The sequence below is a fragment of the Aristolochia californica genome, unplaced genomic scaffold (assembly GCF_029961685.1).
Source record: "Aristolochia californica isolate CCGP_79_NKW_82.1479 unplaced genomic scaffold, dmAriCali1.0.hap1 SCAF_8, whole genome shotgun sequence".
Classification (NCBI taxonomy): domain Eukaryota; kingdom Viridiplantae; phylum Streptophyta; class Magnoliopsida; order Piperales; family Aristolochiaceae; genus Aristolochia; species Aristolochia californica.
In genome coordinates this window covers 6,205,870-6,231,614 of record NW_027182279.1, presented here as the reverse complement: position 1 = coordinate 6,231,614, position 25,745 = coordinate 6,205,870, and the positions used below count along the sequence as shown (strand labels likewise).

The 25,745-nt window shown below is 41.1% G+C and overlaps 2 protein-coding genes and 1 non-coding gene across 5 annotated transcripts in view; 2 read left to right on the top strand and 1 right to left on the bottom strand.

Annotated features, from left to right (window-relative positions):
• LOC137938947 (OVARIAN TUMOR DOMAIN-containing deubiquitinating enzyme 12-like) overlaps positions 1-12,708 on the top strand; it is a 57,528-nt gene extending 44,820 nt beyond the window's left edge. For all 3 annotated transcript variants that reach the window (XM_068784072.1, XM_068784071.1, XM_068784073.1), the window contains 6 exons: positions 7,589-7,663; positions 7,736-7,809; positions 7,890-7,938; positions 11,559-11,643; positions 11,894-11,950; positions 12,380-12,708. In XM_068784072.1, the coding sequence (XP_068640173.1) occupies positions 7,589-7,663; positions 7,736-7,809; positions 7,890-7,938; positions 11,559-11,643; positions 11,894-11,950; positions 12,380-12,417 (378 nt within the window). In that variant the 3' untranslated portion in view covers positions 12,418-12,708. The remainder of the gene's footprint in view (positions 1-7,588; positions 7,664-7,735; positions 7,810-7,889; positions 7,939-11,558; positions 11,644-11,893; positions 11,951-12,379) is intronic.
• A 3,193-nt stretch (positions 12,709-15,901) lies between these two features.
• Positions 15,902-17,098, bottom strand: LOC137939344 (transcription factor TCP11-like). The gene has a single exon (XM_068784624.1). It carries the CDS (start codon positions 16,910-16,912, stop codon positions 16,289-16,291), a length of 624 nt encoding a protein of 207 aa, XP_068640725.1. The 5' UTR covers positions 16,913-17,098; the 3' UTR covers positions 15,902-16,288.
• Positions 17,099-25,209: 8,111 nt separating this feature from the next.
• Positions 25,210-25,316, top strand: LOC137939584 (small nucleolar RNA R71). Its single transcript, XR_011109966.1, has one exon. It is a non-coding gene; the product is annotated as a small nucleolar RNA R71 (small nucleolar RNA).
• Positions 25,317-25,745: the final 429 nt, after the last annotated feature.

Below are 25,745 nucleotides of genomic sequence, written 5' to 3'. Positions count from 1 at the left end.
ATTCTAGTGCTGAAGTTGAATATAGAGCACTGTCAGTGAAATGATGTGGGTAAGATTTGTGGTCAAAGAGTTAAAACTACAATAGGAGGGGCCCATGGCCATGTACCGTGACAATCAAGTTGCTGTATTTATTACAGGGAACCTAGTGTTTCACAAATAGTCGAAACACATTGAAGTAGGTTGTCACTCATTCGAGACTCTGTAATGAAAAATGAAGTTGTGAACCCCTATGTACGGTCTTGTGATCAGATTGGAGATATGTTTACTATGGTACTGGGCATACGTGGATTTGAAGTATTCTGTAGCAAACTCGGAGTTATGGTATGCTCTAGCTTGAAGAGGAGTGTTAGAAAATCTACTGAAGAGTAATATCGTCATTTTGCACTTATTGTGAAGTCCAACAGCTACACTTTCTTATTCTATATGTTTAGTTTTATCTCTAGTTTAATTATCATGTAATTTGAATAAATATGTAGAAGATACAAGGATTTAAGTGGTATTACGTGACTAGGAGCATTTTTGTAGTTTTTATTTTAGAACTCTATAAAAGCACAAGGGGTCGAGTTCAACCCCCACACAGAGTCTTTTCAGTGGTTTGTTTTTTCTCCTCTTTTTTCTCTCTCTCCCTGTTTCTCCAAAGACCTTAATAGTTCACTCTTTTACATTAAGTATATATAAAAAAGGAGCTTCAACACACCAAAATTGCCTTCCTATTATAGAGGTACTGTTGGAAGATAGGGCCCAAGCCCACAATAACAAGGAAGGCCCACATATTCAAGTGTGTTGGAAGATAGACCCAAACCCATAAGACCAAGGAAGACTCATGTAAGCAAGAGATATAGAAGACAGGCTCAAGGCCCACAAATCAAAGGGAAGGCCCATAGGCCCATATACAATGATGGCAGGATGGTAAATAAAGAGTCATCTCATAGGGACAATATTAATGTAATTAAGTTAATTTCTAGGGTTAAAACCCTAAACCCTAAGTTCAAGGGTATTATTGTAATATAATAGTTTCTCTCTCTAATTTTCTCTATGAGCTAAATTTATGGAATCCTGAAAATCAACAACTATTAAGTACGGATTTCTGTCATCGGATCAATGTTGTTTACAAAAACAAAGTTACATATGTTTACCAAAAGCATAGTTTCAAAAAAGGGTACAAGAGATGTCATCATCTCAACAACATATGACAAGCTTCAATCTGTAATGTTTCAATCAATCAAATGAAGCAACTCCGGTGCATTTGTTTTTAGATATTCAAATGCCCAGTCCGTAACATCATTTTCGTTGCCAGTCTTGGTAACCTTCTTGAATTTCATGTCTACGATTGATTGAGGCTAGCAGGCTGGCAATTTTTATTTGCTGCGAGATGATAGACGTGACGTGGGACTCACAACGAGCCGGTCGACCGCCGTGAGCGAATCGAGCGTAGAGAGACCAAAGTGAGAAATGAGAGATGCCGGAGCGGGAGGGGCAATCGTCATCCCCAATCAAAAACTCCTTCCGATCGCGACGGGCATCACAGTCTCCCCCACTGCCGTTCTCGAGGAAGGAATCCGGCGACCTTACCCGACTCTCAGCTGGCCAGAGCCAACGACAGCAGCCGACGACGATCGAAGACTTGCCTATGCTCCGATTTCACCTCATCTCCGCAAAGACGACTTCCAGACCTGGCAACTAGAGCGACGTTCCGATGACTAAAGACGACGACGGCGACACCAACTGGACTACTGTTCACCGTCGGAATCATCGACAGCAGCATCCCCGAGGATCTGCGACACCCTCCACTGCTCCTTTCCAATTCCTTTTTGGCCCTACCTCGCTGTCGATCGCGCGAGTGGCTCTCTGCGACACTCCCTGCATTCGAATGATAGCGAGGACAGGAGATCGAAGGGCATTCATCACCATCCCTTTGGCTGCCTACGCTTCCTTCCTCTCGTAGTTCTCAGTGGCCATGGCTGTAGACCACGACTCCCCACCACGAACCAGGGAGCTCTGGTCTGACCCCTAGTACTTCAGTTTCCGCACTGTCTGCCAGAGAGGAAGTGCTGAATGCCGCATATCTCAACACAAGGATCACACCACCATGACCTGCATTGCCATACCAGAGGCCACCTACACCGGATTCGGCTGGAACCAGTTCATCCAAACCATTCGACACTTCCTACACCCCCCAGTGCCCACCTCCCAATCCTGAATACTCCTCACTGCTTCCAAACCTGACAGCACCGATCCTATCTTTGACCGGGCGAGTGGATAATCACTTTCCGTTCAATCGGAGACCGATGGATTGTGACTTGGCTCCCAGTCTCCGCTTCTATCTCCTCAGTTCGGGATCAGAACCCCGCCTTCCACCTTGCACCGAAGATGCCTCGGTTAGTGGATCCAAATTATGGGTCTCCCACCTGAGCTTTGGGAGGATAGCGCCACTTCGGTACTCTTATCAAATTGGACAAGTGTACCACCGACTGTCGGAGGTTCAATTGAGCCCAGCTCTTCATCAACCCTAGCAACGTCCATTCTGGGGAGACCTTACTTCGGCTCGACACCAGCCAATCCGTTTTTTGGCTTGGCATCATGTTCGGAGGGCTTGTGGGCGGCACTATCACCTCTATTGGTGGCAACAACGATGATGACCTACTGGGCAACAAGCCCGCATCAGGAGTTAACAGAAAAGGAAAGAAATTATTCTAATCTCATGGAATGTACGAGGGATTGGTTCTCCTAGGATGCGTGTCACTGTGTGCAATCTCCTTTCTAGGAGTAGCCCATCAATTGTAATTTTGCAAGAATTAAAATGCCAAAATCCTTCTTTTTGTGAAGGAAAGTGTGTGAATATTCAATAAATCAGTGAGAAATACAACCTATTGGGGTGGGCTGACCTCCACAACAAGGTGTTGGAGGGAAGATCTCCGTTTAGCGTGTACAAATTGTTTTAACCAGAAGGGTAGTGAGGTTCATGGGTTGGAGTTGGTGTGGGTGAGGGTCAGTTTCTTTGTTGGTAGCGGTAAAGAATTTGTATGAATGAATCAAGGCATTTGGACTGTCAAAGCCAAGGCTATCAGATGGGAATAGGACAATGTGGGCAATGTGCCTGGTGTCACTGGTCTCCACCACTTCAATGGCTTGTTGTCTCTGTGGTCAGAATCGATAGATGGAGTTGCCGGTCCATAGCTTGTTTCGAGCATTGTAGGAGTTTTGGAGCTGCAGCAGTAGTTGATTTGTTGAGGAAGTCTAATGAACCCAAAGTAGCTTGTTGATTTGATGGTGATTTTGACTGCTTCAGTTGCTCTGAAGGGGATCACATCCATGAATGCCTTCATGTTGCCGTGTCTGAAGTGGATGAAGGGGGTATTTTGGTTCAGATCTTCACTTTCTGTTGCTGACTACCTCCCAGCCTTCATCTAAGGTGACAACACAAGCCTGGAATGTTGGCTAGTGGTGTCTGTTCTCTGGCAAGGGATTAGATGATCACGTAGGTTTCCGTCATCATGGCTGCTGGCATGTCCAGGTTGAGGGCTTCCCAGTTTTGCCGGCGCTCTCTCTTTCTGCTGTGTCCCCTAACAAACATAACTGTCCATAAAAGAGCCCACAACAGAAAAAAGAACTTACTTACTGATTAGTGTCTTGTTTCAGTATGCATTATAAGTTACTCATCCTTTTTCATCCATTCTTTAGCTCTATGTTTTATTGAAATGCCCTTTTTTGGCAAAAGGGTGAGAAATGTACTGAGAGAAAAAAATTAAGAGAAATAAAGAAAGGAATTGTTCATAGAGGCCATGGAAAGATTGGAGTGCCTTTTTATCTCTTAATCTGTTGGGAATAAATAAAAATTGCCACTCTTAAAAAAGACAGGAAGAATGCTATTATAAACTTCGTAAATTATGTTGTTATTTATTGTACCTCTGGTTACTATCTTTGTGAAACTCGAGCATTGTTATAAGAACCGGATCAAATTGGTTGTTCAAACTGAAATGGGACCAGTTACTGTGCTCAGGCTTGTTTTTCACTGAATACCAGCCAACCTGGTTGGCTGAATTTGCTCGACCTAGGAACCAGCTTGTTCAACTGGTCTGGCATTGTTGGAGCTCAACGACTTTTACAAATTGATGTCATCTCTTAAAGAAAAGGGAAGTCTCCAACCACCAACATGTGCGAGAACTAGTGTAATGATTAGGAAATAAAATGTCTTTTTGTATATAAATAGAAAATTTATTAGGAACTGTTTATTTACTTACTGGTTCAACTGGTGGTTGAAAATGGTTGGGCCATCAGTTGAACTGGAATCCCATTTGCCACTTGTTTAATGGCTGGTCTGGTCCTTACAATGTTGCATTAAAGCTTAAAGCTGATAATATTTTGTGTTTTGAGAAAATGATGATGCAGTATTTGACCCCTTGATTTATCTCAATGCAGATTTAACCACTTATCATATTTGTAATCTGGCCTGAATATGTGACCCCAATTCAATTATTTTAAGGTTCATTGTTTCAGGTAACTTGATGGCATTTTTTTTATTTTTTTTTTGAAATGAAGCTGATTTTAATTAAGACAAAAACTCAAAGGAGCAATTTACAAAGGAGGGAAGCCTTCCCAAACAATGAGAGATTGTTGGGAAATTCCAAATTTTGCCAATTTATCAGCCAAAGAGTTGGCTGATCTAGGAATGAGAATCCAATTACATTGAATAGAAGATACAATGTCAGCAATACTATCAGTGATTGGTCAGTGGCACCAAGGGGAGAGCTGTCTTTGGAACACCAACTAATAACAGTCTTCGAGTCGCCTTCAATGATTAACTTGCCATGGAGACGATCTCTGAAGATTTGGAGGTCGAACAATAAAGCACTAACTTCAGCAGTATTAGAATCGGCAATGCCCACCGAACCAGCATAAGAAAGAATAGGGTCTCCATTGTGACCTCTAAACACACTGCCTACTACTGCCGGCCCAGGATATCCAATAGCACTACCATCAAAATTGAGCTTAATGCAATCGCAAGGGGGAGGATCCCAGATGGTCATACTCGGAGTTCTGCAGGAGCTAGGTATATGGGCGATCAAGCTCCAGTTTTCCTGAAGGTAAACACCCGATAGAGCGGCAAATTCCTTCCTTGTATGAAGCCAACTCGAGATGAGGCCAACGACATGAGAAGTCGTGTTATCCGGGGTGCAAGCTTTGGAGTTAAATCTCTGGTTGTTCCGCTTACGCCAAATGCACCATGAAACATGCATAAGACAAGTCGAAAGAATTAACTTACCTAACCGAGGAAGGTGAATCTCTCGAACCATCTCAAAAGTGTTGAAGAGGTCCTGATGTAGCCCCACTTGGAGCCCAATCTTTTGAAAAATCTTCATCCAAACTTGCCACGAAAATCCACAGTGTAAGAGGACATGCTGGACTGTCTCATCGCACTCACCACAGAGGGGACAAGAAAGATCAAGGGCGGTGAAGCCTCTTTTATGAAGGTTGTCAGAAGTAAGAATCTGTTCTCTGATGGCCGACCATACAAAAAATTTGATTTTGTTGGGCGCTGAGATTTTCCAAGTCAGATTTGCCTTGTGCTCATGAATATTGTAGTCTTGCTTTCTGATAAGAGAGTAAGCAAAAGTAATTGTGAATCGGCCATTAGTGTTAGGCTTCCAAATCAGCTTATCAATTGAATGCTCTCAGATAATAGTATTGCTGAGTTTGGTAAGGAGAGCAAAAAACCAACGATTACTCATCATTTAGTCCTCATCGGAGCGGGAGACTCCATGATTGATCACTCCATGAATCAGCCAGAGAGCAAGAGAGGTCTCTAGCCACTCTATGCAGCCCCGGAAAGTCCTCCAAGAGGGATTGGGGGCCACACCATTCATCCGACCAGAAGTGAAGGGTCCTTCCATTGCCCGTGTGAAACAAGGTAGCATCTCTGAATATTGGAAGGAGCTTGAAAATTGATTTCCATATCTGGGATAGGAGGCGAGCGGCATCACCCTCTCTCCACTAGGCACCCCAAAATTGAAGGTAGAATTTAACCATATTCCTCCATAAACTGTTATGCTTGTTGTTGAAATTCCAAATCCATTTGAGCATAAGAGCTTTGTTCATTTCCCTTGTAGGCCGGATGCCCAATCCTTCTTTATTATGAGGCATGCAAATATCCTTCCAACTAACCAAATGGTATCTGAAGGTGTCTTCTGATCCTCGCCAAAGAAATTGCCGACGGATGGCGTCAATTTTGGAGCAAACAGAGGCCGGACAGTGCATGAATGATAACAGATAATTTGGCGGCCCTGCCAGACAAGACTTGAGGAGAGTGAGACAATTTGGCGGCCCCGTTGTAGATAAGAGCTTACCCCTCCAAGTGGCTAGCCTCTTTTCAATTTTCTCAATGAGGGGGGACCATAGTGATGCCAAGGGCCAAGAATCAAAAAGTGGGAGCCTAAGATATGTAGCTGGCATATTTTCCACAGAGCATCCCAAGTAGTTCGTCATATCCCGAAGCCCAGCTGGATCAATGTGGTAGCCAAGAAGAGTGGTTTTACTCTAGTTTATGTTCTGACCAGAAGCCAATTCAAATCTCAGAACAGCATGCAGTTTTCTGATCTGATCCATAGTACCAACCCCGAAGCAAATAGTATTGTCCGTGGGGAGGAGGCATCCCTAAACCCTAAACTTGATGGCAGTTAAAAGTGTTAACTAGGCCTTTCAGCTGTTTCCATGCCTCTGACATGTCTTGGACTTTAAGAAATTATCTCACTTGTATGTTTTTAAGTAGAATTCATTCTGACAGGGTTGATAATTTAGACTGTCCTCTGATGCCCTATGTTCTCTTCTGAAACTGGTGTGTTAGTCATCCTGGTTTTAGACATGGTTAGTTATTGTATCTTGCAATTGTGCAGGTGGCAGTATATTGCAAGGGATTGAATTGATTTAAGGGGTAAAAGAGCATTAGGTTGAGTCAAACCATAAATGTGGCAGAGGATAACAGTCCTGATTCTACTAAAAGATAATCTTATATGCTGGAATCCATATGCATGCTAATTTGGATCAACAAAATTAAACAAGACAACCATGTCACTGGGTAAAAAGTTTTACCGTTTAGTTGTTGTGCCTATGCTCTATTCCTCTGGGTAGCTGTTTGAAATTGAGAATTTTTTTATGAGGTAGTGTTACGTTGCTTTAGGCTTGGTAGAATGCTATGGTTATTAGCTGAGATACCTTATAACATTGCTACCGTACACATACTCATTTGCATGAAGAATATTAAACAAGATAACCTTGTCATGGACAAAAAATGAAGTGCTACAAATACAGAGGGTAAATTGGACTGAATGTACTTAAATTAGGTCTCCTCAAGCAGATACGTATCTTTTATTACAAATAAGGCATTAAATGACTAGTTTACCCTGTCTTTGGATGTTTTGAAGACATTATTATTTGATGGTCATGGCAAAGCATGCAATGTTTTTTTATGCTTTCTTTTATCCTTTTCTCATTTTTTGCCCCCTAGTCTGCTTGAGAAGACTTTTGTGTGGTAATCAGGTTGAGTTCCTTAAACTCTTGTGCAAATTGTCATATTGCTTTGTTTTGTTTTCAGTTTCGAGCACTTTCAGATCAATTTTACGGTACTACTGAGCACCACAAGTTTGTGAGGCAGCAAGTTGTTAATCAGGTTGCTAGTGAACTATTTTTCAGGTTTCATTACCTGCATTGCTTATTCAAAATCTCACAATTTCTATTCCAGCTTAAGGCTCACCCAGATATATATGAAGGATATGTTCCGATGGCTTATAGTGAATATTTGAAGAAAATGTCCAAGTACGTTCTTCTGTGTTATCTTCTTCTTACCACATGGCGCTGCTTTATCACAATTTAACCTTTTTGTGCAAATGGAATAGGGCAGTTGAATGGGGTGACCATGTCACATTGCAGGCTGCTGCAGATTCGGTATTTTTTGTCCTTTTTATGTTTTTTGAAAGTATTTAAATTTCTAAAATTTCTGATTTCATGATGGTTCTATGTGAAATCTTTCTCTTCTAGAAATATTGGTTTCCTGCCTCCTCTTCTTGTTCATTTGCTTTCTTTTGGAATAAATTTAATCGTTGATGTATTTTAGCGGAAACACTCAATTATGTAAATATCCCGATGGAATACAACATAATTACGTGCATATGGTGGAGATTTCAATAATTATGTACACTCATCAAAATAACACGCATGTCGTCAACTTCGATGCATTTCCTTTTATTAGGTCTATCTATAGCATATGGTATGTAAAAGAGTGAACTTTAGGGTTTTCGAGAAGGAGAGAGAGGGAGTGAAAAGAGAAAGAAATCAGAGTTGTAGAATGACTCTCTGTGGGGGTCAAGCTTGAACCCCAGTGTTTTTATAGAGTTCTGAATGACAATTACAAAAATTCCCCTAGTCACTTGAAAACACTTAAACCTTTATATCTTTTTTTTAAATAGTGTTGGATTGCTCAAAAGAGTAAAATTACAAGGGGGAGGAACCGTCCCAAACAATGAGAGATTGCTGGGATGTTCCAAATCTAGCTAGCCTATCAGCCAAGGAATTGACTTACCCAAGAATGTGACTCCATGTACAAGAAATAGAATATACAATGTCTGCTATGGAAGAAATGGTGGGCCAATGTCGCCATGGGGGGAGGCGGTGATGGAGCACCAACTAATGACAACTTTAGAATCCCCTTCAATCATCAGGTTTCTATGATGACTGTCCTTGAAAATTTCCTACCCATGGAGAAGGGAAGCCACTTCCGCGGTGTTGGATTCGGCAATACCAACCAGCCCCGCATAAGAGAGAATAGTCTCACCTATGTGGTTCCTGAAGACACCACCTGTACTGGCTGGTACTAGGCACCCCAAAGTATTTCCATCAAAATTTAACTTCATGCAGTCGCTAGGGGGAGGCTACCATTCGGTCTTTGCCAGCACCTTTTGAGGACCCACCATATGAACCAGAAGACTCTAATTCCAATGAAGGGATATTCCCGCTTGAGGGGCAAATTCCTTCCTAGTATGCAACTAGTTGGAGATCATTCCTATTGCGCAAGAGATGGTGCTTTCTAGGTTTCTGAATTTGAGATTAAACCTCCTATTGTTTTTCTCCAGCCAAAGACACCATGGAATGTGGGCAAGGCATGTAGAGAGAAGCAGCTTACCAATTCTTGGCAAACGAGTCCCCAATACCATCTGGAAGGTGCCGAAAAGGTCTTGATGAAGGCTCACCTGAATACCATTTTTCTGGAAAATCGCCATCCATACTTGCTAAGTCTTCCGCGACCATTCTTGTGCTCGTTTATATTTTGAAACTGATTTTTGGAGTCCAAATTTAAAGATTTGAGAAACCCTCTTTCAATGAGCAAAGTATTTCCAAGTTAGTACTTTGAAATCTTTATTTGTTTAGTTTAATCCTTGCTACAGGTTGTGTACCGTTATTTTTGAAATCTTATTATTTACTTTAGCAAGAGAAGTTGAAGTGGTATTTGCATAATAAGAACAATTTAGGGAAATCAAAAATCCAAGTGCTTATATATGCTCTTATTTTGAAACCAATTGAATACACTTGGTCGAGTAAATCTGAATTAAAGATCTTCTAACTTGAAATTTTCAAAATTGTTCAAATAATTACTTATAGGATTAAATTTTGAAATCCATATTTGATTTGTGCTGCTTTTAAGTGTCTCCTTATTTGAAAGACCAACCCAAGTTTTATTTCAAACTTTCATTTCGAAATCATGTCATTAAGGACTTATTGAGCTACTATTACATAGTATAGGCATATAGATTGGTTGTCCTTATCTATTTTATGCTTGTATTGTAAAATTTGCCTGATTAAGAGGCTTTTGTAAAGGACTAAATCGTAAGCAAGTAACCCTTGCAAACTTTAGTAAAGCTTTTGTTGACATCTCAATTATTGAGAGAAACTTTTGTGGTTGAGGATTAGTTGCTGATACTTTTCTGAGTCTAAATTGTGTTGCTTAGTTGGTTGTTGATATTTTATTAAGGGTATAGGTGGTATAGGTTGTAAAACTTTTGCTATCACTATGAGAGTTGTAAGTCCTTCAGCAGATAAGAGCTGCTGAAAATCCTTTTATGGGTCTAGGCAAGTGTACCTGTGTGGGCTAATGTTACTGAAAATCTTTTTATGGGTCTAGGCAAGAGTGCTTAGTGAGCTGTTGATAAATCCCGTTATGGGTTTAGGCAAAAATGCTTAGTTAGCTACTAGAAAATTCCTTTTTGGGTCTAGGCTTCAGAGTCTAGTGTTTTCTAAATCTAGTGAGGCGGTGTGTATTGTAAATTGGTTATTGTGGTCAATTGAGTAGAATAAGTTCCTGTGTGGGCAGCACTGTAATTGAGTTTTGTGACAATTTGCTATAGATACAGTTTGATTCCCAAATATAAAGAATTAATTCTGAGGTACAAACACTTTGGGAGTGGATTAAGAACTCATGTTTGGTTGTGGGCCACTATAAATCTTTATGTTCTTTGTGTCATTTATTACTTGTGTTTTGTATCTGACTTTGAAATTAATATACAAAAGTGTGAAGACACAAACTCTCAAGTAAAAAGAACAAATATTAGCAGCTGCTTCCCACATTGATGCATGTGTGAAGAAAAGACCACCTTCATTCTCTACACTGATGATCTTAAGCCTTAGATAGAAGAAATCTGGATTGAAATCTTTGAATTGATGTTGTCTGGTTGTTATTCTGCGTGTGCCAAAAACATTATTCCTTTCAACAAAAATAGAGATGGCACAAATGTGTGAATCTTGATATTTAGTTCCAGTTCAGATAAAGATCTTGACACCCAGTTAGAGGAGTCCTTGCCTTCACCATGTCAAGCAGCTGTACCGCTGAAATCCATTTTATTCACTTCCCCTGAATGTTGGCTAGTATCCTGTCCATTTCTTCCTCATGGCTGTTTGACAACTGACTTTAAAGAAATGATTCAAGCTTTGCTATTACCTGATTTCTGCTGTTATGCAAGTTGCATTTGTTGTGCTTCACTTGTCATCTGTAAAGCCATTACAGTACCAGATCTGAGAGGAGTTTTTAAGTTATAGCATCAGATTTAAGGTAACGTTGAATATGCAATTTAGGTTAAAGGAGGGAAGAGTTCAACATCCTTTTTCACTATACTTCCCCCGTCAGCCTTGTAGCCTTTTTTGGCTCCTTGGGTTCTAGGGACCACTCATCTTTTTGCTAAAAATTGTTTTACATTTTAAAAGAGAACAGACTGCATTTTAGGGAATGCTTTTTTTCCTTGCCTGGCACGGCGTGGTGGGTCCTTGTATTTGCCCTAATAAAAAATAGAACTATACTCACTGTGTATTCTCTCATATCTTTATTTCGAATCAACAGAAGATTTTAGTTATTTAAAATTTAAGCAATCCTAGTAAAGTTTTTTTCTTTCAGAGCTATAGTTATTGAATACTGGTGCATCTGTCTTGGTTCTCTTTATTTGCAGTTATTTACCAGAAATTGTCAGGTAGGAAAGAAATTTCTCATTATCTTGATTAATGGTCATTTTTTCCGTGTGCAGTATGGAGTAAAAATATTTGTTATAACATCATTCAAGGACACCTGCTACATAGAAATTTTGCCTAACATCCAGAAATCCAAACAAGGTAAAATTCCTAGTAATTAGTGCTTAAGGATAGAAACAAAAGATAGACCTTCTTTTATCAAAATATGTGATGAGGGAGCAAAGCGTGCTTATGTCATTAGACAAAAAAAACCCTAATATAAAGACAGGGTAATGGGTGAGGTTGGATAGTTGTTAGAAGTAGAAAATGTTGATCCATAATTTATTTATGCCTGCACAGATATATTATACAGAAGTACTGAGCCTGATTTTGAATTAATATGCCTGCACAGTTATTTTCTTAAGCTTTTGGGCAGAGGTTCACTACAATGCAATCTACCAAGAGGGAGGTAAGCCTTAGTTAGTGTCATTTTTTTAAATTTCTTCTGTACTACCTGTTTTGTTTGGTGTACTTAAAAGGCCCCCGGGGCCTCCCTACCTTCCTTTTTTTTCTTTTTGAAAGATAAAGTTCTTACCTTATTAGAAAGAAAAAAGAAAGTAGCTGTGAAGATGTCTGTCACTCATAGTTACTGTTAACATCAAAGAGATGGGAATTGCATCTGGTTTGAGATCACATATGCGTGTCATGTATGTGATTCCATATCAAGGAAGTAATAAATGCTTTTTACTTCCATGTCAGACTTATTTGATCACCGTTAGTTTTTTCGCCTTGGTCATTCCTATCTGTATTTTGAACATAGAAATGCTAGCTTGTCCAAATTTGTGCTTATTTGCATTGATGAATTTGAAACATTTTATATTGTTATTGATGGATTCAGATATGCCAGTATCGGGGACCAAGAAGAAAAGAAGTTAGTGGCTCATTCATAATGAGCACTAAAGAAAAGTAAGTGCACTATCTGAAGCTTTTCACCTGCTTGTTCTCAAGGTGATTTTTGTGGAGCAGCTGCCATCCTATTGTAAGCTAATGTGACTGTATCATTCATGCAAGGGGATGCGGTAAGGTTGAATTTACTGTTGTTCTTTCACCTTCATGATTTTTTCTCTTTTCTTTTTAAGATTTTATTCTGCTTTCGCTGTGCCTTGGTTGCTCTTGTATATATTTTGTTACTTGCTACATTCCTTTATTATACTTCGCCACTATTTAATCAGGTTTCGAGTTGTTTGCTCTATCTTTTGTGTTACTACTGGATTGCCCATGAACTTATTTTACCTTCTTTTGCATCAAGAGCCATTGAATCTGCATCACGCCGGTTGAAAGTCTTAAGAGGTTGTGAGCATCATTCAAGTAAAATTTAGTTATGTTTTCTCTCCTGTCCCCCATCGTACATGTTCTTTCAGATCCTTGAACATTAAAAGAAAAATGTTAACTTGGTGGGAAAGTGATTCCAAAAGTCGAATCAGCTAAACTGTCCGCAAAAATTAATCAGAGTATTGGAGAAAAATAAAACTTGGAAGTTATAGTCTCCATAATACAAAAAAAAATTCTAGCAACTGGTAGGAATTTTACATAGACTATTAGGAACTTTTTTTTGAAAAGAGGGTTTTTATTGAGAGTAAGAAGAACAAACCTTCATCAAACAAAAAGAAGAAAAATTACAAAATTTGGTAGATAAATTTGACACCGGCTAATGACACAAACTTATTTACCTTCTATAACTAATTGACACTGAGAATCGTGATTCTGAGACCTATCAGAAAAGCAAGATGGATTGTGATCTCTAACGATTCCATTGAATCTGGCGGGACTGGGATTGTCAAATGGAGCTTTCATCTTAATCAGGTTTAGTTTGAATGGGTTCATTTCTGATGTGCTCGGGGTTTGGTGGCATACATATCGGCAATTGCAGCCCAGTTTTCTTTGATATAGGCACCATAAATGACTGCGGTTTGGTTAAAGACCCTGTTATTTCATTTTTACCCACCGTATTCTCCCCAAAGAAGGCAATTAGCCGGAGTCCAAATAGCTAAAAAATAGTTGACCATTTCTGTTAAGGAGGATAAGGTCTACCGATTCTTCAGTTTCTCTTCTGGTTAAGTTGTCCCTGGACGAAGAAGATGGCCTTGTCCGGTCGCAGGAGGTTCAAAGATGTTGCCGCTTTATTAGGTCGCTGTTGATCTCTTCTGCTCTCAAAGAAAGAGCAGGCAGAGAAGCTTCCATCTGTGCCCATTTCCAGATCATTTTGTCCTCATTGTGCCATTGGAAGTATCCAGTTATGATATGAAGCGACTAGCCTCAAGGGCTTCACCGCGTCCAGAAGGTTGCGACCATTGAAACCTCTAGGTGACCCAACTTCGGTGAAACCTCTGAAAGTCGTCGACGACTACAGCTGAGCCACTGCTCGGCCTTCTGATGCCCCACATCAGCAAACCCGATTCCGACTTCGCCAAAGTTCGAAACCAGATGATGCGCGCAAAGTTGGAACCGAAGTGTGCGTTGTTCGTGTGAAGTCCCACGTGTGAATCTCACATGTACGAAAAAAAAAAAAAGTCACAGTGCCCTCCCCTCTACATCGACGACTAACTTCCAACTTGATTTCCGAGGTACATCATATTTATTTTGACAGTCTTCCAACTTGTCAACAGGAACTTATTATTTCCTTATCATCCAAGTTTACACTCATGACTCCCGAAGAGACTCAAACCACCATTCTTAATGCCCATTATCCAACCATACCTCTTACGATAATCAACATCCATGATTTAGTCAAACTCATATCCACCAATTATCTTTGTTGGAAGCTTAAGATGGAAGTCACTCTTATCAATTATGATTTATACAAGTTCGTTGATGGTTCTCATCTTGCACCCTCAGCCACAAAGACTGTCAATAATCTCGCCGCTCCCAATCCCCAATACCATACATGGCTTCGTCAGGACAAACTGATTTATTGTGCTCTTGTTGGCATGCCATCTCTCATTCTGCTGAACACTTAATCAAGGACCTCCCATGAATCCTGGAATACTTTGGCCTGAACTTATGTCTGGCCTTTGCGCGGCCACATCAAACAGATCAAGGAACAACCCAAGCATGTCATTAAGGGATCTCAATCTATTACCGATTATATGCAGTTTATTAAAACACGTATTGATGAACTTGCGACCTTAGGAAAAACTTTGGATGCAGAGGATCTCACTGAGAAATTTTTGGATGGATTCGATGATGATTACAAACCATTTATCGATATTATCAATGGTTGTGACACACCAACTTCTTTTGAGGAACTACATAAAAAAGTCATCAATAAGGAACTCTCGCTACGTGTCCATCAAGTTCACTCCTGTCCATTTCCAGCTTTAACAAATCCACCCAATTTTTGCTCCAATTCTGGCAAGTCAGGTAATTGTCGTCAACAATGACCTGGGGCATCCTCCTACCACTCAATGACAGCTCCAGGTTCAAGTCTCACCAACATCGTCACACCGAATAGTCGATCTCAGCATTAACCCTACCTTGGTCGTTGCCAATGGTATCGTGAAAAAAGACTCACCGTTCCATAGTGCCTTGTCTTTCGTTAGATGCAACTGCTCTTGCCATCGTCCTAGGCTCCTTGCCAACCTCCTCACTGGCAACCTTACTCTTTGTCACCATGGCAACCACAAACCCATCTTACAACCGCCAATTCTTCTACTGGTTCTACTTGGTTTTTGGATAGTGACGTATCACACCATGTTACCACGGACTTGTGATTGGTGATGGCATAGGTCTCCCTAATACTCATACTAGTTACAAATCTCTCTCTATACCCTCACACCATTTTTTTCTTAAATAGTATTCTTTGTATACCTACTATGCAAAAAAATGTTATTTCTATTTTTCAGTTCTATAAATCTACTAATTCTTCCATTGAGTTTTTACTTCTTTTTTATGTGAAAATCTTTGCATGAGAACAACATTTTTGCTAAGGATGGTGTATACAAATGACTGTTATCCTCAATCAATCTGTTAGCAATTCTATATGACATCATCACCGTTGTCTACAATTATCAAACACATAGTGTCCACTTTTTAATTATTTTTCTCGTATCCTCTCAATTTTAGTTACAATTCTTGTCAATACAATACAATAAGAGTCACAAATTACCATTTTCACTCTCCTACTGTCTCTTATTTACTTCTATTGATGATTTTAAATATTATGTTATTTTTTTTAATAATATTTGGTTTAAAAAATTAAATGTGTTGAAAATTTCTTTGGTAGATTCATAAATAATAGAGATATGCTCGGGTGCCACCAAGCAGATATAAATTGCGCCTTATAAAGTGTGAAAGGTGAGCCCACATACTCTTAGGTTCCAGAAACAAGATTGTGTGGGTCTCATCCGCCCCCACGTGAGTCTTTTTTTTTTTTTTTTTTCCCGCGAGCATTAAAAAAAATAGTAAATCGATCGTCAAGGACGACATCGATGTAATAGTTCAATCATTGGAGAATTCGCACGGATCTTAGTGGGTCCAGTTTATATGCTTGCTGGTCCCACCACAAGGTATTTTCCACTTGAAAAATAAAAATAGAAAAAGGGGAAGAGAAATCGAAACGTAGAGCTTCTTATATAATCAGAGAAATTCCTATTCCATGTATTTTAATGATTATTACACCATGTCTCCTAGCGTTTTATCAGCTCTTTTTTTTTCCTGAACAAAACCCTGTTTTCTCTGCAGCTGAAAACCCCAGGAAAAAAAAAAAAAAACACAGAAAACAGTAAAAAAGACCTTGGATTTTCGAAATCTAAGTCTCCTGCTGCTCGTTCTCCTCTCCATCGTCATCTCCGGAGCCTGGATGCTGAAGGAGCATAGCGGTGAATGGCATATGCTGCCTAACTCCCGCCGCACCGCCCTCCATCCCTATCGTAGGAAGTCGGCAGATCGGCAGGGTTTCGAAGTATGGGTTCATAAAGAACCCCGACGGCAGGATTCTAGCATCGCTATGGCCGGCGCTGTTATGGTTGAAATTGATGTCGGCAGGGGAGGTGCTCGAGTTAGCGGACGAGGAGGGGACCGGGCCGCAAGAGGTTGAGACGGATGCGGGTACGGTACCTGTGCCGGTAACGGCGATTATAGAGGGTTCGGCCTGTCGGAGGAGCCACTCGATGGTCTCACCGTCGGATCGGAGGTTGAGCTCGCGGGTGAGTTGAAAAATCCTGGCGGCACACAGCGGTGGCATGCGGACTCGGCGGCCCCGGCCCTCGACTTTGGTGTGGCGATCCTTGGTGCCGGAGGGTTTGCGCTGCGCGACAGCGAAGCGACCGCTGCCGCTAGCCTTGCCGAGCTCCGGTTGATCCTGTACCGACAGCTGAGATCGAGATCGACTGCTGGAGGCTTCTGATGCGGAGAGGAGGAGCTCCGAACCCATAAGGGTTGGATTTTCACAGATTAAAAAACCAAGAAAAGGGGCAAAAACAAATTTCGTCTTTCTCGACTGCTTTAGTGAAGGGAAAGGAGACAAGTAACCTCGGTTCCTTTTACGCTTTATTACGACGAGAAAGAGAGAGAGAGTCGCGGAGGGGGTCTTTGCAACAGTGAGCGAGGAGAAAGGGAGAAGAAAGTTTTGAGGGGAAAGAGAAAGCCACGCCAAGTTTTTGGTATTTCAACATTTTCTTATTTGCTGGCAGATTCTCTCAACTCAATTAGGGTCTTCTCTGGTATTTGCAGCTTTCCTTTTCCATTACTATAACTCCTCTTCTCTGTGTTTGGATGTATTTGGATCAGGGCGTTATGACTCACGAACCAGATTCAATTCGGGTCCCTGAAATTTTGAATTGATTACTTGGATTGGATCGGGATTTGGATAGACTCAATTTAGATTCAGGAAGTGAGGGAGCTGTAGATAGCTCAAATCTGACCTTTCACACGACCTGGATTCTCCCGGTTCCAGTCCCCACACAGAAACCAACACACTAGGAATCTTTCTTCTATCAGCTCTTCATGGAACATTGGGATGCACTCTAACAAATTAAGATGGATTAATTACTGGCAGCAGCAGTCCTGTAAAAATTAAAACAAACAAAGTTCTTATCTGCCTAAGAAGTGTCGTTAAGTCAAACCCATAAGTGTTTTTTAGTTTTACTTTGAGAAAAACTGGGCTGAATTCAATTTTTACTCGAGTTCGGCTCGAGTTCAAATTTGGAATAAAACTTATTAAGTATAACTAAGCTCCGCTCGTTAGCTTGTGAGAGGACTCTTAGCATGGAGTGTTTTAGGAAAATACTCAATACCCTAATTTATCTCATTAGTTTTCTCTATTGTTGGTTGATGACTACTCTTATTTACCTCAAACGTCAAAGATGATCGATTGTTCAACCCTTTCGGGTCTCTTAGCATCCGATGTTGCTACTTGTCAATAGAATAAATGTAATAGATGGAGAAGTTTACTCTTTCTATTAGCTTTATGAAACTGGTTATTGTACATTAGTATGCTCTGCATAGTTTTATACTCTTCTACAATAGCGTATAGTTTAATGGTATAAAGTTCATCACCAAATTCTCTTTATTCATTCTTGTAATTTTTTATTTTTAGTTTTAAATATATGATGAGCTCGAACCCGACTCAAGCTCGAGTATGAACTAATTTAGAATTTTTGTGCTCGAGCTTGAGCATAAAGTTTTACGATCAAACCAAGTTCAAACCTGTAAAGGTTCAAGTTTGCTTCAATGTCACCCCTACCATAGATATTACAAAAGAATCTATTGCCTTGGATTATTCTCATCGCCGCCATTTTTTCCTTATACCGAAAGACTACAGTTTCGCCTTCTTCTTAACTTTTCTTAATTAATCCTAGAAAGATATGGTGATACTTGCCTAAACTTGTGAGAGATGTGTGAGAAGAATTAGATAGTTTGTTTTGCTCACAATTAAGGCCTTTGGTTGAAAAATGTTTTTAATTTTTTAATTTAATGTTATCATTTCAATTGAAGGTCAAACCAATTTGATCCAAGTTTAATTGAATCTAACCATTTGATGTAGATAAGGTGAAAATAAAAGAGAGGAAGCACAACAAAGTTAAATGTTGTGATTGGGGAAGAGGTGCAATTAAAAGGGGAACGATCCCTGAAGCTCTTGTGAGTGCCTCAACGGATGCACCAAAACCTTTAGCTTCAACATCTCTATATATGTGTTTAGATCTTCTCTTTTATTTGTTTTTTAAAACATGAATGATACTCTTTTTCATTGATTTGGAATGTGAAAGGTCTATTAACACCTAATCTCGAGACTCAAGTGGTAGATTAATCTCAGCATTTGTAGAGACCTTTTTGTCTCAAAAGAAAATATTCCTTCTAAAGGTTAAAAGTGTTTTGAAAAATTGGGCTTTCAACATTTTTTTGTATTTGTTGCTTGGAAAGGGAAAGAGGGTAGTAGGTGATGTGGAAGGACCAGATTACGGTTCAAACAAAAAATGGAGGGGAAGAACTTACCATCGTGTGAAATGAAGCTAAATAAACAATAATTTATTTAGCTTCATTTTAAATTTCCAATTAGGGAGGCCCTTTTATCAGTTCAATCATGTAAAGCCCATCTTTTTAAAAATTGATGAGAGATGGTGTAGGAAGGTTTGTGGGAGATGGATAGGAAATTCATTGAATTAGAGACCCTTAAAGATGGGGAAAAAATGTTGATTACAAAATGACAAATCTCCAATCAAGTAAATTTTAACACTAATAAGCTTCTGAATTTTTACCATGTAAATTTAGCAAACATGTTAGTGTTGAATTTATAGAAAAGATAAAAACTTCATTGGCTTGGCTTCATGTAATCAAAGAAAATTTATGGAAGGACACTACCCTTGTCCCAATTACACCCAAACTCTAACACTTAAAGATTAGTCATAGCATAATTAAATAACTCAATATAAATAAATGACTAACATAACGAAAATAACTTTAAACTGAAACTTTTCTGTGAGACCTGCTTCCATAATAATTTTGGCTCTATAAGACTTTTTATTGTGTAAGACTTGCCATGCCACCTCACATGATCATGGTGGGTCCCACCAGCTTGTGTGATCATGTGGGTCCATATCTTATGGGTTTGGGCCCATCTTCCAACACACTTTGGATAAATAGGCTTTTCTTGGTCGTGTGGGCTTGGGCCCATCTTCCAATACTCTCCCTCAAGTTGGGAGTGAGAGAACATTATGAACACCCAGTTTGCTGTAAATTGTGTATGAGATTTTCTCATATAAAATGGCAGTCCTCCATATCTTCCAACACTCCCCCTCACGCTGGTGATCTGTTCTATGAGGCCCAGTTGGTATAAGATAAGTGAGAGTAAAACCACTATAAGTCGTATAACATCGTTCCATACTCTAGTCATAACCCATGTTGGATGTAGGGCACACTCGCATCTTCTATGTAATTAAGTGAAGTGATATAGGGTGTAATTATGTAAAATTTTAAATTCCCTTTTTTTCCTTTATCTAAGAGGGTTTCTAGCCCTCTCATCTATAAATAAAGAAGGGGGAGAGCTCTATAGGTGCTCTCTTTCTCCCCTACAACCATAGTCTCTCATCTAGCCCGTCCCCTCTCTTCTTGCCTTCTTTACTCTCCTTTCTCTCTTCTACTTCTTATCTTCTCTTCAATGAAACCTTAGAATCTAACATAGGGGAAGGGGACATCTCTAGAGTGGTGAAATTTTTGGGGGAGGGGTGGGTGAGGTAAGGAGGAGGATACAAGGGGAAGAATTGGCTTCATCCTAGTGTGACTAGGACTCAAGGTGGGTGAAAATAGCTCAACAAATGTAAGTAGAACTTAATTGAAGGTTTGACTCATAGGGGTAAGGTAAAGCTTGACTAGGGCTAGTGTTGGGTGTTACATGGGGGAATGGAATAGAGAACCCTAATGAGGCTAAGCTTGACTAGGGCTAGTGTTGGGTGCCACATGGGTGTACTGTGGTGAGGAGGTGCAGTCCAAAGGGTGGTTAGATTATTGTTAGAAGACACACATGTGTGTAGGGTGTTAGGGACAAAACGACCATAAAGAGACAGGGTAATCACGCACGACACAATTTTACATGGTTCAGCAAATTGCCTACGTCCACGGGAGCTGCAGAGGATTTTATTTCTTGTTGAGGAATCACAATACAATAGAGATGCTTATATGTTACCACAACAACGTCGTCCCACTGTCTCACACAGCAATGACATTGTCACTCACGGCAACAACTCTCTGCTGCCTCTGCTAGCATCACCTGAGACTGCTCCCTGCTGCCTCTACCAACAGCACCTAAGACGGCTCCCTGCTGCCTTTGCCAGGAGCACCTGAGACAGCTCCCTGCTGCCTCTCCCAACAGAACCTGAGATGGCTCCCTGTTGCCTCTACCAGCAACACCTGAGACTGCTCCCTGTTGCCTCTGCCAGCAGCACCTAAGACGGCTCTCTGTTGCCTATGCCAACAGCACCTGAGACAGCTCCTTGCTGCCTGTACCAGCAGCACCTGAGACGGCTCCCTACTGCCTTTGCCAGCAGCACCTGAGACGGCTCCCTGCTGCCTCTACCAGAAGCACCTGGAACGCCTCCCTGTTCCAACGACAGCGCCAACACCCAAGCCAGTCTCTTCCGGCAACAGTGCCGAAATCCTAGCCAATCTCTTCCGGCAACAACGCCGAAACCTGAGCCAATTGCTTCCGGCAACAGCGTCGAAACCCGAGCCAATCTCTTCTGGCGACAGCGCCGAAACCCGAGCCAATCTCTTCCGGCGATAGCGCCGAAACCCGAGCCAATCTCTTCTGGCGACAGCGTCGAGACCCGAGCCAATCTCTTCCGGCGACAGTGCCGAACCTCGCAACTGTGAGAAAGCTCCTCTGTATCTGATTCCCGAGCTTTCTCCCACTAGCCACACACACCGACGCAAAGATCCGAAGTCCCGAGCCTCCACGACTCTCTTTTCTCCGGCAACAGCGAGAGCTTCTCGAGCTCTCTCTCTTCCGTCAACGACGAGAGCCTCCCGAGCTCTCTCTCTTCCGACAATGGCTAGAGCCTCCCGAACTCTCTCTGTTTCTCGCCGTGACCCGAACCTGCTCTATTCCGATAGCGGCACCAAGCGGCAGTGCTCACGGCGCCAAGACTCGAGCCTCCCTCTGTTTCTCTCCCGACACTGAGAGTCCCGAGCTTACCTCTGTTTTTCTCCCGGCGCCAAGATGTCTCCAAGAAGCTTGTCTGTTTCTCTTCCGTTGCAGTCTCGTACGAGTTACAAGATAGTTGACTATGTCAGCAAACCACAACTACTGGGATACTTGGAAAAGTTGTTCATCAGGGAAGGAATCATTTACAGGAAGGAATCCTTCCTGAGGTGCTACACAGATCCTAGATAGATGATCAGCAACAACATTCTCACAACCCTTCTTATCTCGAATCTCAAGGTCAAATTCTTGCAATTGCAAGATCCATCTAATCAAGCGAGGTTTAGTGTCCTTGATGGATAATAAGTACTTCAAAGTAGAATGATCAGTGAACACTATAACCTTTGACCCTAACAGATATGATCTGAATTTGTTCACGGCAAACACAACAACTAACAACTCCTCAGTGGTAGTGTAATTCAATTGAGCATGATGAAGAGTGCGACTAACATACTAAATGACATAGGAAATTGTATCTGCCTTTTGCCCCAAAACAGCCCCAATGCATAATCAGAGGCATCACACATCAACTCAAAAGGCAAAGACCAAGTAGGGGGTTGGACAATGGGTGCAGTGGACAAACATTTCTTCAGTGTCTCAAAAGCATGAATACATACATTATCAAAGGCAAAAGCAACATCTTGAGCAAGCAAATTCGTCAAAGGACGAGAAATTTTGCTCAAGTCCTTAATGAAGCACCTATAGAACCCAGCATGGCCAAGGAAAGAACGCACCCCTTTCATAGAAGTAGGTGGTGACAAATTGGCAATTTCAACCTTGGCTTTGTCCACTTCTATACCCGGCTCAGACACTACATGTGGTAAAACAATTCCTTCTTTTACCATGAAGTGGCATTTCTCTCAATTCAAGACTAAATTGGACTTAATGCAATGGGACATTACGAGTGAAAGATTGTGTAGACATGTCTCAAAGCTAGAGTCAAACACAAAAAAATCATCCATAAAGACCTCTAAAAAGTCACCAATCATGTCAGAAAAGATACTCATCATGCACCATTGGAAAGTGGCGGGTGCATTGCATAAACCAAAAGGCATGCGTCTGTAAGCAAAGGTACCAAACGGACACATGAATGTGGTATTTTCCTGGTCTTTTGGAGCAATGGGAATTTGATTATAGCCGGAGTATCCATCTAAGAAGCAATAAAAACTGTGGTCGGCCAATCACTCTAGCATTTGATCAATGAAAGGTAGTTGGAAGTGATCCTTCCTAGTGGCGGAATTAAGTTTTCTATAGTCAATGCAGACAAGCCACTTGGTGGTAGTTCTCGTGGGAATCAATTCACCACTCTCATTTTTCATTATCGTTATCCCCTCTTTCTTAGGGACAACTTGAATTAGACTCACCCAGGTGTTATCAGAAATAGGGTAAATGATGCCTAACACAAGCAACCTGATGACTTCTTCTCTCACAACCTCTTGCATATGGGGATTTAACCTACGTTGCATCTCACATTGCAAATGAATACGATGCATGCATATGGAGGGGCTAATCCCTTTTAAGTTATCAAGAGTCCACCCCCAATGCATCTTTGTGTGCTTGTAAAACTTCAGTCAATTGTTCTTGCTGCTCAATACTCAAATCAGAGGCAATAATGACTAGCAAGGAGTTCATGGGCCCCAAGAACGCATACTTCAACGTGGGAGGAAGTGGCTTAAGATCTAGCTTGGGAGTTTCAAGAGGTTTGTCCAAGTCAAGATGAAGATCCTATGGATGATCAGTTGTGAAACCTCATAAGCTTCCTCCAATAGAGGTACAGAACTGAGTAAAGAGTCAACCTCTTAGAAATATGCTTCCTCATCAAAATAGTCCATGTCTAAAAATGTTATGTAAGACTCATAAGATTCAAGAGTGGATTCGTCATCAAGCATAACAGTCTCTATCTTAAATGCAGGACTCAGATCATCAGACTCAAGTGGATGGTGCCCGACATTAAACACATTCAACGTGACCTTAAAATTTCCAAAAGACAACTCCAACTCACCACTTTTACAATGAATGACAACATTAGATATTGCTAAGAAGGGACGTCCTACGATGACAGGAATTTGGTTGGTCACATTGACTACTAGTTCTGTATCAAGAACAATGAAATCGACCAGGAACAGAAATTTGTCCACTTTTATCAAAACTTCTTCAACTATTCCTCGTGGTATCTTGATAGAACAGTCAGCTAGTTGAAGTGTGATGAGGGTAGGCTTCTATTCCCCCAAACCTAATTGTTGGTACACAGAGAAAGGAAGCAAATTCACACTTGCCCCTAAGTCAAGAAGAACTCTCTGGATGGTGTGTTCACCAATGACACATGAAATTGTGGGGCATCCAGGATCTTTAACTTTAGGAGGAGTGTTGTGCTTCAGAATTGAGCTTACATTCTCAGTAAGAAAGACCTTTTTGTTAACATGTTATTTTCTCTTCTGTGTTCAAAGGTCTTTCAAAAATCGGGCATAAGCAGGGACTTGCCTAATAGCATCAAGAATTAGAATGTTAATGTGAACCTTACTAAACAGTTCCAACGTTTCATGCATGTTATCTCCTTTCCTAGGTGGGCCCGATAATCTCTATGGATAAAGAGTTGGTGGGACTTGGTTAGGAATCTACCTGGCTGTTGGTGGAGAACTTGGAGGTTCTTCACTCAATGATGTGTCCCCATTATCATCCTTTGACTCCTTAGACTTAATGGTCCCTACGCCATTGTTCAACTCACGACCACTCCTAAGGGTGGTTATGGCTTTGGCTTGCTCTTGGTGGGGATTGGATCTCGACCCACTCGCATGTGTGCTTTTGGGGTTAGGAACGGTTTGACTCAGGAGTCTATTTTGTGCATGTTCACTCATGTGGCTGGCCAACTGACTCACTTGCATTTCAAGTTTAGCAATGTAGGACTGTGTATTCTACATGAATAATTGAAGTGTATCCTCAAGTGAAAGTTTTTGTGGAATCAATGGTTGTTGAGTGAAGTGTGGGCACGGAGCTTGGGGTTGAATAAACCCTGAAGGACCCCTAACCTGTGGACCCTTGGACCATGAGAAATTTGGGTGCCTAGCCCAACCCGGATTATATGTTTCTGAAAAATGGCTCATTCCGGTTTGGTCTATGAAAATTTTGGACTACATTCAAGTCCTCAATGAGCTCCGGGTAGGATGAACTAGACGAACACAATTTGTGTGGGATGAGATGAACTAGAGCATATGGCACAGACAATAGATGGGTTAGGAGCAGGTGAACTCTTGGACACCATAAGGGCATCAATTTTTCTAGTCAACCCCTCAATCTTGGCCATGAGCATGGGTGTTTCACTAACCTCGTAGATACCCCCTCTTTTGGCTTCGTGGGATCTCCTATCAACATTAAATGATGAACCCCATTGCTGAGATTGATCACTCAACGTTTCAAAGAAGTCCCATGCCTCACTAGCACTCTTACCCATCAAACTCCCACCACTCGTTGTATCTACAAAGGATCTAACCTGGGGTGTAAGACCTTGATAAAAGTATTGCAGTAAGTGTCATTTCTCAAACCCATGATGCGGACACCTACGGATCAAATCCTTCCATCTCTCCCAAGCCTCAAAAAAGTGTTCACCCTCCTGTTGCATAAAGTTGGAGATTTTTCTCCTGAGGGTTGTAGTTCTCTAAATGGGAAAGTACTTGGACAAAAATTTTGTGACTAATGTGTCCCATGAAGTGATGTTGCCCACCTCTAAGGAATTAAGCCAAGACTTGGCCTTATCCTTAAGTGAAAACGGAAAAAGTCTTAACCGGATAGAGTCATCTGAGAAATTCTGGAATTTGAAAGTCGCACAGATATCTAAGAATTCCTTGATGTGGTAATAAGGGTCCTCCTTCGCCAACCCATAGAATGTAGGGAGGAGTTGGATCACACCCGATTTCAACTCATAACTGGTGGCAGTAGTGGATGGCAATATAATGCAAGAAGGTGATGTGAAGTGGGATGGGATAGAATAATCCCTCAGGGCTCTACTGTCACCTGCTGCATGTAATTGTGGTGGCTCACCCTGATTGGCCATAGTAGCTCCTAACTTGACTTCTGG

What these genes read in the sequence shown, in the direction of transcription:
- LOC137939344 (XM_068784624.1), bottom strand. Translation starts at nt 16,912, where the DNA reads ATGGGTTCGGAGCTCCTCCTCTCCGCATCAGAAGCCTCCAGCAGTCGA.